Below are 14,242 nucleotides of genomic sequence, written 5' to 3' on the forward strand. Positions count from 1 at the left end.
AAAGGAAAAACGGGAAAAAAGAAGGAAGGAAAAAATGTAAGAATGAATGAATGAGGGAAGGAAGGAAGGAAGGAAGAAAAGATGGAAAGAAAGAGGAAGTGAAAGAGGAAGTGAATGAATGAGGGAATGAATGAATGAATGAATGAGGGAAGGAAGGAAGGAAGGAAGGAAAGAAGGAAGAAGAGATGGAAAGAAAGAAGTGTGACTTAATGAATGAATGAATGAATGAGAGAAGGAAGGAAGGAGAGAAGGAAGAAATTATGGCAAGAAAGAAAGGAGTGTAAGACTAACTGAATAAATGAATGGAGAGATTAGGGGATGGGAGGAAGAAAGAGAGGGAGAGAGGGGGTGAGATAATCAGTCAGGGAGGGGATAAATCGTGCTATACTCTCTCTCTCTCTCTCTCTCTCTCTCTCTCTCTCTCTCTCTCTCTCTCTCTCTCTCTCTCTCAAATTTCTATTCGTATACCGGTTTCCATCAAGTTGAGATCGTTAGTTTTCTGTATAGGAGAGGCGCAGAGTGTAGGGCAGAGGCGGAGAGATACATTTAGGTATGTGTGTGTGTGTGTGTGTGTGTGTGTGTGTGTGTGTGTCGCCTCGGAGTGGGTACAGATTAAACGGTGCCAAGGTAACCGTGCCGTGAGTGTAAAGGCAAAACAACACTTGAAGGGTCATATTCTTAACCATTTCGACGTCCAAGCTCACACATTTGACAAGGCTTTCGTTCGAGTTTTGGGCATTTCCAGGGGTAACTTTATGAGCCTGGTGGTAGTCTGACCTTTCTTTTGTATCGCAAGCCTCAAAAACCAATCATTAGAAACAAGCTGATCTCCTTTTTGGCCTTTGGAAATAGTTGGTGCGAGAGGCGGAAGCGTCTGAGAGTATACCAACCTCGGGTCTATCAGAGGATGTCTTTCCTTGCCCCGCCCTACGCAGCTCACCTTGCCTTATACTAACTACCTTAGCATCGTTGAAAGAGGAAGGAAGGAAGACTTACGAGTGTGCAATAATTGCCCAGGCCTCGCCCAAGGGACACCTCCACCACGACCAGCACCAACACCAACCTTTGCTACTACTACTACTACTACTACTACTACCGACAGCAGAACCACCAAGTTTACTTCGCTCTCGTCTACAGCAACGTCAAGGGAACGAGGTGTGTGTGTGTGTGTGTGTGTGTGTGTGTGTGTGTGTGTGTGTGTGTGTGTGTGTGTGTGTGTGTGTGTGTGTGTGTGTGTGTGTGTGTGTGTGTGTGTGTGTGTGTGTGTGTGTGTGTGTGTTCATTCACTTATACAACCCCTGATAAACCTTCCCTTTGCACCATTTTCTCGTTAACTTTTGCTCTGGTAAGAAATGAAATCAGTTCACTTTCAGCTTACCACCTAAAAAATCTAGTCTTGTTACTCACATTCTCACTCTATAATCCCTTTCTTCCTCTCCGTCCTGGCAGCCTTAATCTATTGCATATACTACATAACCTTCGTGCAATATATACCTTCCGCTAATAACCTTCCACCAAAAATCTAACTCTATAATCCCTGTCTTCCTATCCGTCCCAGTAGTCTTAATCTATTGCATATCGTACATTTTCTTAGTACAAAGTAAATCATAATGCTCCTATGAGACACAGTTAAGAGTGGTCCTTCCCCACTTGACACACGCTCCGGCACGCCTTCCCTTCATAGCAAACCAGCGTCTCCCGCCCTCATCAATACCTACTGTGTGTGTGTGTGTCTGGCAGTCCCCTCACTTGGTGGGTTTCCTTCCCTCTCTCGCTAAGCCCTGCCCGTCTCTTTCTCTGGGTCACCTCTTTCCTCTTCCTCCCCCTCCTCCTCCTTCATTTATTGTTATGGTTAGCATTCTCATATTATTATTATTATTATTATTATTATTATTATTATTATTATTATTATTATTATTATTATTATTATTATTATTATTATTATTATTATTATTATTATTATTATTATTATTATTATTATTATTATTATTATTATTATTATTATTATTATTATTATTATTATTATTTTCATTACTACTACTACTACTACTACTACTACTACTACTACTACTACTGCTACCATTACTACTGCTACTACCACTTTTTCACTTTTTTTTCCTCCATTCTTTTCCATCTACCATTTCGTGCTCGTTCCCTCTTCCTCCTCCTCCTCCTTCTTCACCTCCTCTAATGTAAGCCGTCAGGTGAGCGGGGCCAGGTGCGACCCTCCCTGCCCTCCTCTTCCTTCTCCTCCTCACCTTCCCGCCTCTTGATGACTAGGTATGTTTACGGTCTGGCTCAACACGCTTTCCCCGTTTCTGCCTTCCCCTGCCCTGCCTTGCCCGCCTTCACTCTGCTCCGCCCCGCCGTCGCCCTTGCCTCCTTCAACGTATCATCTTCGCCCCAGCATCCTTTTCCACATCTCAACGCTCTCAGCATCTCATCTCTTCATCATAACTTCCCTCAGCATCACCTCTTTAAATATAACACACCTTACGCGTCATGTCATCGTAAATCATCTCATCTGAATCTCCCTCTCTCCCTCCCTTCCTCTACCCTGTGATGTGTGACGCGTTAGGTGGCCTTGATTTCCACGTAGAAGTAATATGATGATGATGGTGTTAATAATGAGTACTACTATTGCTATTGGTACTATACTATAAGTCTATTACCACTACTACTACTACTACTACTACTACTACTACTACTACTACTACTACTACTACTACTACTACTATTACTACTACTACTACTACTACTACTACACACACACACACACACACACACACACACACACACTTTTTTCATAGCATTCCCCATCCAGTAGTAATTTAGTTTTGTCTGCCTGGCGAACAGATCGGGGGGTGGGAGCTGACAGGTTATATAGCATAGTATTGAAGGCTATAAGAGGTGGCGGGGGTGGCGGTGAGCGTAGAGGCTAAGGTTCATATTATTCTTAAACGTATCGGTCTCCCATTACGACTATTTCCCAAGGCCACAGAGAGAAGATTACTCGGGTTTTCTTGGGTGATTTTCCCACTCGCGATGCATATATGCCACTCTTTCCTCTTGTCTATTATGGGAGCGGTGAGTAGCGGGCATTTTTTTTCTCGGCACTGTTTTTGTAGCCCTTGAGCCGTTTCCTTTGCTGTAAAAAAAAAATAAAAATGTCGCTGGGATCACAAAACAGTCCATGGAAATCCCAGCAACTTCTACGAGAGCTTTTCAAACAGGCGAACTGAGGGGCCTAGAAGGGGTGGAGAGTTAGAGGAGGCCAAGTATGGGTGGGTGCGGTGGGTGGACGGGTGACTGGGCTGGGAGAAATAACCTTAGCTGAGAGGCAGACAAATGGTTTGGGCGGGTGGGCTGGGAGTGGATAGGGATAGGCTATATTTGGGTAGGTGGAATAGGTTGGCGGGAGGTGAGATAAAGGTGGACAGCTGTAGGTGCATGGGTGAACGGACGAGCACTTGAGAGAGATAGGCGGGTACTGATTAGGAAGCTTACATGAAGGTACGAAAAAAAGTTAGGGATAGATTGATAAGGCTGGGCGAGGAAGCACTGAATATGTGGGCTGGAGGGATGGCGAGCGGAGAGCTGTGTGGGGGTGAGCGGACGAGCACGTGGCGGAGGGATAGGCGGGTATTGATTAGGAAGTTTACATGAGGGGAGGAAATAAAGTTAGGGAAAGATTGATAAGCTTGGACGGGGAAGCATTGGTCATAGGTGATAGCCAGCGGACGAAGAGGCGGCGGAAGTGTGAGAGGGGCGCGGGGTGGGTGACGGGGGGGCCAGGTCGGGGCGAGGGGGGAGAGCACGCCCCACATCGCCACACCGCCGAGGTTTCCCGGAGAGCCAGGCTGCCTTTATTATGACGAGCAGCGGGATAGCAACACCGCATAGTTGCTGCTGCTCTGACGCACGCACGCAGGCACTCACCCTGTCTTGCGCCTCACCCACTCCCGGGGCTATATTCTTAAACACCCCGACGTCCAAACACACATTTTTGACGAGGCTTTCGCACAGGGTTTTTGGGCATTTCCAGGGGTAGTTTAAAGACCCTGGCGGTAGTGTGACTCTTAATCTGTACCATGAACGTGAAAAAACCCTTATGAAAACCCGGTTGATCTTCTTTTCGCCCTTTGGAAATAGCTGATGTGAGGGGCGGGAGCGTCTGAGAATAGTGACCCTGGACGGTTTGGTTAGCTCACCTCTCCTCACCTCACCTTCACTCACCTCTTCCTCCCTGTTCAACCTCACCCTCTGACTGACTGGCCGGCTGGAACTTCTTGGCGTTGGCACTGGTTACAATAGCTAGGGCATGGATTTTATATGTGTGCCTGTGTCAGTGCCATCTCTCTCTCTCTCTCTCTCTCTCTCTCTCTCTCTCTCTCTCTCTCTCCTCCCCCCTTGAGTCCTCATCCATGTCTTTGATCTTTTCCTGACATCCTACACAATTTTTTTCCTAATAACGCGGAATTTCTGGCTGTAAATATCAGCGCTAATGCAGCAGCAACAACAACAACAACAACAACACTACTACTACTACTAACAATAATAATAATAATGATAATGATAATAATAATAATAATAATAATAATAATAATAATAATAATAATAATAATAATAATAATAATAATAATAATAACCATCACAACCATCCCCAACATTACCACCACCAAAACAACCACCACCACAACCACCATCACCACCATCATCCTCCCCCTCGATCCCCCCCATCACCTCACGCCCTCCCGCCTCCTCCAGGATGTCCGCCCGGGCCATCAGGAGTCGTCTGCGCAGCGAGGGGGCGGCGGAGAGCCAGTCCCCGACGCACGCGGCGGCCCACACCTCCTCCTCCTCCCTGCTAGATCCCGACTTCGAGGTGAGGATTCGATTCTTGTAGGAGTAACTGATCTTCGCTAATTTCAACTAGCGCTCTTACTTAAGTGATCATAGAGTTTGCAGGTCTATTCGTACGCAGTCTTTAAGTGTTCAAGTACAGAGTGTCCTCGCCAATTAGTCCGCACGTTTTGAATGAGTATTCGCGGGATGTCAACTGTTCCCCCTGTCCCTCGCTGCTTTAAGGGACCTCCTGCTTGGGTAAGAGCTTTCGGGAAGAGGGGTGAGTCGTTTTAACACCGTGAGGGTTGTTGTCCTGTAGCGACACACACACACACACACACACACACACACACACACACACACACACACACACACAGCAAAAATAAAATAAAACCGAAAGATATGGAAAGCAAAAAGCAAAAAAGTATTAGAATCTTTTTTTGTGTAATTTCGTATTTCAGTTTCTCTCACGCGCTAATTATCTCCCTTACCTCTCCTCCCTCTCCTCTCTCTCTCTCTCTCTCTCTCTCTCTCTCTCTCTCGCTTTGCCGGGAGAGGAGATAAGAGAGAAGAGGAAGAGGAAAGAGGAGGAGGAAGAGGAAGAAGGGAGAGGAAGTTTAGAGAGGAGAGAAGAGAAAGAGACAGAAAAGAGAGGTAAGATGGGGAAGGGAAGGAAAGGAAAAATGAGAGAAACGGAGGAGGGAGAAAAAGAGATGAGGAGAGAAGAGAAAACGGGAAGGGAGGATGGGAGACAAGTGGGGAGGAGGAGGAGGAGGGGGAGGAGGAGGGGACAGAAGACAGGCCAAGGATACAAATAATACACGACTGTTTGAGGTGGTTGGTCGTCGTAAACATTGGGTGTGTTAAAGGGAAGCTCTGCATTGCCGCTCCCCGCACCGCCCGTGGTAACACTTCGCGGGCTCATGAGGACCAAGTGGCAGGGGTTAGGAAGGCCCATCACCCCTGTCACGCCCCTCACTGTGTCCCCTGCCTGGTGCACTGTATAAGAACCAAGTGGCAGGGGTTAGGAAGGCCCATCACCCCTGTCACGCCCCTCACTGTGTCCCCTGCCTGGTGCACTGTATAAGAACCAAGTGGCAGGGGTTAGGAAGGCCCATCACCCCTGTCACACCCCTCACTGTGTAAAGGAAGCAGCTCAAAGGCAGAAAAAAACAAAAACTAATAATGATGAGGAAAAAGCCCGCGAATCACTGCCCCTGTATAAAGAGTTTAGGAGGGTGGCCAAAAGAGAGGTCAATTTCGCCCCCAAATGAAGATGCCTAGACCCTAAACGTGTTCCAGACATGAATGAAACATGTCCTCCTCCGCTCCCCTTCCCTGTTTCCCCTTTATTCCTCTTTTCCTTCCCCATCCTTTCTTTCTTCTCTTTTCCTTCTCCCCTTTCTTTCTTCCTCCTCTCCCACCCTTGCCTCATCCTCCCATCTCCTTCTTTCTCTCCTTTCATTCTTCTCTCCTCTTCTCCCTGCCTCCTTCTTCTTTCTCCCCTTCTTTCCTCCTCATTCTTCCCCTTCTCTTATTTTCTTTTATTCCTCTTCTCTCTTCTCCGTCTTCCCTCCCCTTTGTAGACGAAGAAAGGGGAGGAGGAGGAAGAGGAGGAGGAGGAGGAGGAGTATGACATTCTTGCGAGTCGGCTGTTGCTTCAGGCGGCGCTTTTCATGAACAATGTGAATGAAAGGAGAAAGAGGAGGAGGAGGAGGAGGAGGAGGAGAGAGGCAAGTTTGCATAAGGAAGAGAGAGGAGGAGGAGGAAGAGGAGGAGGAGGATTAGGTTCAGCTACAGGTACAGGGCGACGACGCCGATGATGATGATGAGGAGGAGGAAGCGGTGCCTGACTGCTGGGGGTTTCCAAGCAGACAGACTCACCCAGTTGGTCGCGGACACTCAATAGTGTCGGACGGCGGGCGAGAAGGGCTGCTCGGCGCTCCGTACACCCCGCTCCGTTAAACCTATTCCCTGCTGCTACCCCGTGTAAATACCCCTTAATACCATACCCTAGCAAGCCCTGACACCCCGAAGGAACATACGTATAGTGATAAACGACTCCTTGATATGTCTACGCGTTAGGAAATGTACAAAACCATATAGAGAGAAACATAAATGACATTCGTATGCTTGCTTACTCATTCAGTGCTCCGATTCTGTGTAAATATCCATCGATTTCTTTAACCTCATGTGACGCAACGCTTGGAGAGGACACGAGTACGGAGACAAACAAACACACACCTTTAAGCGCCTCGGAGGGTGAAGCAAGGTAGAAAAAGCCTCAAAAAGTACGGTTATAATTGTAATGTATTCGTTGGGTGGGAGAAATTCGTGACTGCGTGGACTGCAGTGTAGTATAATAAGGAGCTTGAGAGGGGTAGGATGTGTGTGTGTGTGTCAAATAATGAGGTAAATACAATCAGACAGACTGGCTTGATTGACTGACTGACTACTGGGTGGATGGCTGACTGTGTGGCTGACTGACTGACTGACTGGGTGAGTGGCTGACTGAGTGGCTGACTGACTGACTGAGTGGGTGGCTGACTGTGTGAGTGACCGACTGGTGTTGATGGGAGAGTAACGCCTTTAAGTGGTGGTGGTGATGGTGTTTGCTAGGGATGACAGCATTGGAGGTGGTGGAGGTGGAGGTGGTGGTGGTGGTGGTGGCTGTGGATTACGAAACTGATTATTCTGTCTGTCTTTCTGTCTGTCTGTCTGTCTGTCTCACACACACACACACACACACACACACACACATACACTTGTGACACTCGCTTCGGCAACTATCTTATCATTTCCTCCTCCTCCTCCTCCTCCACCTCCTCCTCCTCTTCCTTCCTCTCCCTCTCATCTTTTATTTTTCCTCCTCTCCTTACGTGCGCGTGCTTAGAAATGTTTGTAAATGCTTGAGTTTGTTTATTTGATACGAGAGAGAGAGAGAGAGAGAGAGAGAGAGAGAGAGAGAGAGAGAGAGAGAGAGAGAGAGAGAGAGAGAGAGAGAGAGAGAAATACACATCTCATTATTCTGCACCTCATTAGATTCCTTTACCACCACCACCACCACCACCACCATAGTCATCACAACCATCTTTTCCTTCTCTGCTTCTTTCTTGTCGATTTTTTTTTATCTTCCTCCTCCTCCTCCTCCTCCTTCTTCTCCTCCTCCTCCTCCTCTTTTATATAAACTGGTACACTTTTCTTCCCTTTCGTATGCTGTTTGTTTCCATTTTTCTTCCTCTTCCTCCTCCTCCTCTATAAAGCCTTGTGTTACAACTTTAAATTTCGTCCCTGGAGGATAAAATATTGGGGTGGAAAGGGGAGACAGAGAAGGAGGAAAAGGAGGAGGAGGAGGAGGAGGAGGAGGAGGAGGAAAAGTTGATTAATGTGGTGCTGTATTCTATAATCGGTAAAAGTTCGCGCGCGCGCTCATGTGTGTGTGTGTGTGTGTGTGTGTGTGTGTGTGTGTGTGTGTGTGTGTGCGAACAAGATTTGTAGGGTTTCATGAAGTGATGACACACACACACACACACACACACACACACACACACACACACACACACACGCAATTCTCACCCGGGGATTAGCAAACCCTGTTTCCGTGAGGCGTGCAGCGTGAGATGTGGCCCAACAAGGGTTGGCTGGGGGGCGTATCAAGCCTTTTAGTTCTCATAGCGTTGGGTGTCGAGACGTGACTTGACGGACGGAAGGAAGGAAGGAAGGGTGGAAAGGGAAGGAAGGGAGAGGAAGGGAAGGAGAGAAAGGCGAAGACAGTGGAGAGAAGAGAGAGAGAGAGAGAGAGAGAGAGAGAGAGAGAGAGAGAGAGAGAGAGAGAGAGAGAGAGAGAGAGAGAGAGAGAGAGAGAGAGAGAGAGAGAGAGAGAGAGAGAGAGAGAGAGATGAGAAGCTAGGAGAGGTGGAGGGAGGTAAAAATAGAGAGGAAGGGAGAGAAAGAGAGGGAACGTTGGATGGAGGGAAGGAGAGGAAAGAAATGAAAGAAGAATGGAAAGAGGGAACGAGGGAGGGAGGGAGGAAAGGAGAGATGGAGGGAGGTAGAAAGGGAGGAAAAAGGAGGAATGGAAGAAAGAAGGGTGGACAGAAGGAAATAGGGAAGGAGAGGGAGGGAGGAAGGAAGAAGGTAAGATCAAGTGATTAATAATAAATATCACGTGTGTGTGTGTGTGTGTGTGTGTGTGTGTAGAAGCCAGTTAGGAATGCAAACAACATAGATGAAGGTCTCTCTCTCTCTCTCTCTCTCTCTCTCTCTCTCTCTCTCTCTCTCTCTCTCTCTCTCTCTCTCTCTCTCTGTCCCAGCTTTGACGTGAATGGACGGCTAGTTTGAATGAGTGGGCGCTGTCAACAGAACCCGGAGCTTAGGAAAAATATATCCAAGTGGGCGGGGCGAGGGAATGTCAAACGAGGTGAAGTGCGCGCGAGCAGAAAAATGATCTCGAAGGGTTAAGCGCCGCTGGAAGTTTGCTGACGAGCGCCATTAAACTAAATATAGAACTTGTAGGAGGAGAGGAGAGTGAAGGCGCGGAGAGAGAGGTGGGCGAGGACGGAATGAAGGAAGGGAAAGGAGATTGAGAGGAGGAAGGAAGGAGGAAAAGGAGGAAGGAAGGAACCAAGGAGGAATGAGGAAAGACAGGGATGAGAGAAACAGAGAGAGAGAGAGAGAGAGAGAGAGAGAGAGAGAGAGAGAGAGAGAGAGAGAGAGAGAGAGAGAGAGAGAGAGAGAGAGAGAGAGAGAGAGAGAGAGAGAGAGAGAGAGAGAGAGAGAGAGAGAGAGAGAGAGAGAGAAATCATATTCAGATTCATAACCATCGTCATATTCTTAAACATTTCGCTGCCCAAGCACAGACATATTTGACAAGGCTTTCGTATAGGCGTTTTGGACACTTCCAGGGGTAGTTTTATGACCCTGGTGATAGTTTGACCCTTCTTCTGTGCCATTAACCTATAAAACACTCATTATAACCGCTGATGTGAGGGGTGGAAACGCCGCCCAAGTACACATATTTGACAAGGCTTTCGTATAGGCGCTTTGAACACTTCCAGGGGTAGTTTTATGACCCTGGTGGTAGTTTGACCCTTCTTCTGTGCCATGAACCTAAAAACACTCATTATAACCACTGATGTGAGGGTGGAAGCGCCGCCCAAGTACACATATTTGACAAGGCTTTCGTATAGGCGTTTTGAACACTTCCAGGGTAATTTTATGACCCTGGTGATAGTTTGACCCTTCTTCTGTGCCATGAACCTAAAAACACTCATTAGGACCGTTGATGTGAGGGGTGGAAGGGTCTGACAACACAATACCGAGTTTTTAACTTGGCGAAGAGGGAAAAAAACTTCTCGTCCAGGAGGGAGTCTTGTTACCACCGATGATATTTCACCCTCGAGATAGTGACGTCCTGATAGGGAAGTGAAGGATGGCGACGAGGAAATGGGCGGAGGAGGAGGAGGAAGAGGAGGAGGAGGAGGATGAGGGCAATGAGAAAACAAATAGAATAGGAAGGAATAAAGGCAATGAATAACGAGGAAAGAGGAGGAGGAGGAGAAGGAGAAGGAGGAAAAACGAGAACAAAGAACGAGAAAAAAGAAAAGCTGAAAAAGGAGGCAAAAAAGAAACAAAAACAAGGAAAAGAAGAAGAGAATAACAGGAATAAAAGAAATAAAAACGAAGAGTGAAAGAAGAAGGACGAAGGAGAAGAATAGAGGGAAGAGGAAGAGAAGGAGGAGGAGGAGGAAGAAGAAGAAGAAAAGAACGAAGGAAGGGAAATGAAAAAAAAACTAAAAAATAAGATTAATTAACCGAGGCTAATAACATGATGAGAGGAGGAAGATGAAGGTGATGGGAAGGAAATGAGGATGAGATAAGAGGAGGAGGAGAAGGAGGAGGAGGAGGAGAAGGAGGAGGAGGAGGTGGAAGACGAGGAGGAGGAGGAAAGAAAAAAAAAGATAATTAGGAGGAAAGAGGTAGGAGAAGGAAAAGGAAAGAAAGGAGAGATGGAAGAAGGAAAGGAGAGCTGAGAGGAAGAGGAGGAAGAGGAGGAGGAGGAGGAGGAAAAAATGAGGCAAATAAACTGTAATAAAAATAGATAGATAGATAGATACACACACACACACACACACACACACACACACACACACACACACACACACACACACACACACACATACACACACACGTACCTCCCCCCCCCCCCCAATATTTTATACACTATCTTCTAAACTTTCTCATTTCTTTAACTTTTTCTTCAATCTCGATTTCCTACATTTTCTCATTTTCTTGGTTAATCTTTTTCCTTTCTTTCTCTTTTCCTTCCCTTTTCTCCTCTTTCTTCTTCCCTCACTTTACTTCCTCACAACTTAGTATCGGGTCAACTCATTCTTCTCCTCCTCCTCCTCCTCCTCCTCCTCCTCCTCTTCCTCCTCCTCTTCTGATTTCCGCTTCAGTAATTTCCTCTTAACTTTCGGCTCGCACAAGGAACAGATTCTCTTTTTATATGTCATGTATTTTCTCAAGTTTAAGTTTAGGAAGTAAGTGACTCTCTCTCTCTCTCTCTCTCTGTTTCAAGTTAGAAAATGAAGGTCAATGTGAGTTTTAACGTCCTTGCAGCCTGTCTCTCTCTCTCTCTCTCTCTCTCTCTCTCTCTCTCTCTCTCTCTCTCACACACACACAAACACACACACACACACATGCACACACACACACACCCGGCCACCAGGAGGTCCACAAGGGCGTCATTTGTATGGTGATGTGTTAGTCCTTTCGCCCTTCCCTCCTCGTCCTCAGTAAGTAGCTATTCCCTTCCTTCTTCCCTTCAGTTTCTTTCCTCCCCTTCCATTTCCTTACCTTACCTTAATTCCTTCTGTCCTCACCTTTCTTTCTATGTGATATTCTATTCTTTCTTCTCCTATTCCTCATCGTTCTATCCTATTTTCATTCTCCTCTTCTTCCTCTTCCTCCTTCTCCTCTTTATTTTTCTTTTCCTAGTTCCTCTCCTCTTCCTCCTCTTTTTCTTTTTCTTGTTATCCTTCTCCTCCTCCTCACCCTTCTCTTTTCCTAATCCTCCTCCTTTTCCTTCCTCCTCCTGTCACACGACCCTCACTTATACACAATCCTATCAACATACCCAGAGAGAGAATTGAATCCCACAAAAACACGCCCCGAATTCCCGGCAAAGAGAGCTCAATCCCACAAAATCTTCTGAATTCTCCTTCGCGAATCCCACAAACCCAGTGCACTTTCCTCTTCATTCTCTCTCTCTCTCTCTCTCTCTCTCTCTCTCTCTCTCTCTCTCTCTCTCTCTCTCTCTCTCTCTCTCTCTCTCTCTCTCTCTCTCTCTCTCTCTCTCTCTCTCTCTCCCCCCACCACTTCACCTTTCACCAACCCCAAAAAGGTCAGTGAGTCGATAAGCGCATTGCATCTCTGCGCGCCAACCAGCCTACTGCGAGCCCTCCTTTGGGGTTCCCGAGGGCGAATGACTGAGGCCTTTGTTGTGCCTTATCTCGGAGCGCTGGGCTGGGAGCGGGAAGGAAGGAGTGACACCGTGCGAAAAGACGAGGAGGAAGAGGAGGAGGAGGAGGAGGAGGAGGAGGAGAAGGAACAGGAGGAAGAGGAGGAGGCCATTGTTCGTGTTAGCTGGAGAGGGTGAGGTGGATGGGGAGGAATGAGAGGAGAGAAGAGGAGAGAAGGAGGAAGGGAGGGAGGAAGGAGGCTTTGTGGAGGAGTGGAGGAAGAAGTGTAAGGAAGGAGGTGAGATAAGAATATGAGAAATGGAACAAAAAAGAGAGGCCTGATATATATATATATATATATATATATATATATATATATATATATATATATATATTTTTATATATATATATATATATATATATATATATAGTTAGATAGAGAGAGATAGAGAGAGAGAGAGAGAGAGAGAGAGAGAGAGAGAGAGAGAGAGAGAGAGAGAGAGAGAGAGAGAGAGAGAGAGAGAGAGAGAGAGAGAGAGAGAGAGCATAAAGAACATTAGAACTATCTCTTTCTCTTTAGGGTCACTCTCTCTCTCTCTCTCTCTCTCTCTCTCTCTGTGTGTGTGTGTGTTGGAAAAGCTACGTTAAAGGCGCACCAGCCAGCATGCCTCTTTGGCCTTAGGAAATAGCTGATGTGCGGGGCGGAGACGTCTGAGGATAGAGGCTTTAGAGACACGACAAGACTCATAGAAATAAATGAGTGATAAGATAATAAAGTAAATGATATGATGAGGAAATGGTGTAAACAGAGTGGGAGAGGTGTGGATTGCCTTGTCAACGGTCACACTACCTCCCCCCTTCCATCCACCACCACCACCACCACCACCGTCACATCGATCACCTTCCCTCCTCCTCCTTCTCCACTCAGTCACCTTCACCGCCTCGTGTCTGTCTCTGTTTTTCTCCTTTTAATCTATTTTTTTTTACATTTTCTTAAACCATTTTCTTTTTATAATGTTATTTGGTTTATATATATATATATATATATATATATATATATATATATATATATATATATATATATATATATATTTTTTTTTTTTTTTTTTTGTTTGTTTGTTTTTTTCTCTCTCTCTCTCTCTCTCTCTCTCTCTCTCTCTCTCTCTCTCTCTCTCTCTCTCTCTCTCTCTCTCTCTGTGTGTGTGTGTGTGTGTGTGTGTGTGTGTGTGTGTTTCTCTCTCTCTCTCTCTCTCTCTCTTCTTTTTTACGCTTCCAGTCTTGTATTTTTTTAATTTTCTAAACTCTTTCTCATTAAATTCATTTGCTTTATATGCCTTTTTTTTGGGTCTCTCTCTCTCTCTCTCTCTCTCTCTCTCTCTCTCTCTCTCTCTCTCTCTCTCTCTCTCTCTCAAACTCTTTCAGCCTTATTCCAAGCTATCACTCATTACCAAGTTAAGATGAGCTTACAACTATTTTTCCTTTCTTTAATGGAGAAATGGAGGAGAGGAGAGAAAAGGAGAGCTGGGCGGATTAGGAAGAGAAAAAAACTGAGGGAGGATCAAAACCCGAACTCTTAAACGTATCGACATCTCAGTTCGCCTGTTTGAGAAGCCTCTCGTTCGTAGAAGTTGCTGGGGCTTCCATGGACTGTTTGGCGACCCCAGTGATTGTTTTACCCGACTGCTGCATCTTGAACGGGAAAATCACCCAACGAAAACCCGATTAATCTTCTCTGTGGCCATGGAAAACAGCCGTAATGGGAGCCCGATAGGTATAAGAATATGGACCTAAGGAGAGAGAGGTTCGATACAAAACAACTACATCAGAAGAATCAACGAACCAACACAATACGACTGTACACTCCTGTCGGTATGCTCAGACGCTTGCGCCCTTCACATCCGGCATTTCCGAAGGCCAAAAAGGAGATCAGTCGG

At 46.2% G+C, this 14,242-nt stretch overlaps 1 protein-coding gene across 21 annotated transcripts in view; it reads left to right on the plus strand.

Moving 5' to 3' along the window:
* The window catches only part of LOC127009076 (GRAM domain-containing protein 4-like), a 43,740-nt gene that overhangs the window by 456 nt on the left and 29,042 nt on the right, over positions 1 to 14,242 (plus strand). For 4 of the 21 annotated variants that reach the window (XM_050881799.1, XM_050881802.1, XM_050881801.1 and 1 more), the window contains exon 1: positions 6,628 to 6,834. Coding sequence is in view for 9 of the 21 variants with exons in the window: in XM_050881793.1 (XP_050737750.1) it covers positions 6,975 to 7,117 (143 nt within the window). In the remaining 12 variants the exon portion in view is untranslated. Of the gene's footprint in view, positions 1 to 796; positions 1,156 to 4,767; positions 4,886 to 6,620; positions 7,137 to 14,242 lie in introns of those variants that run through there. The other 17 variants (XR_007761571.1, XR_007761572.1, XM_050881810.1 and 14 more) reach the window with 12 other exon arrangements.

The sequence above is a fragment of the Eriocheir sinensis genome, chromosome 39 (assembly GCF_024679095.1).
Source record: "Eriocheir sinensis breed Jianghai 21 chromosome 39, ASM2467909v1, whole genome shotgun sequence".
NCBI lineage: Eukaryota > Metazoa > Arthropoda > Malacostraca > Decapoda > Varunidae > Eriocheir > Eriocheir sinensis.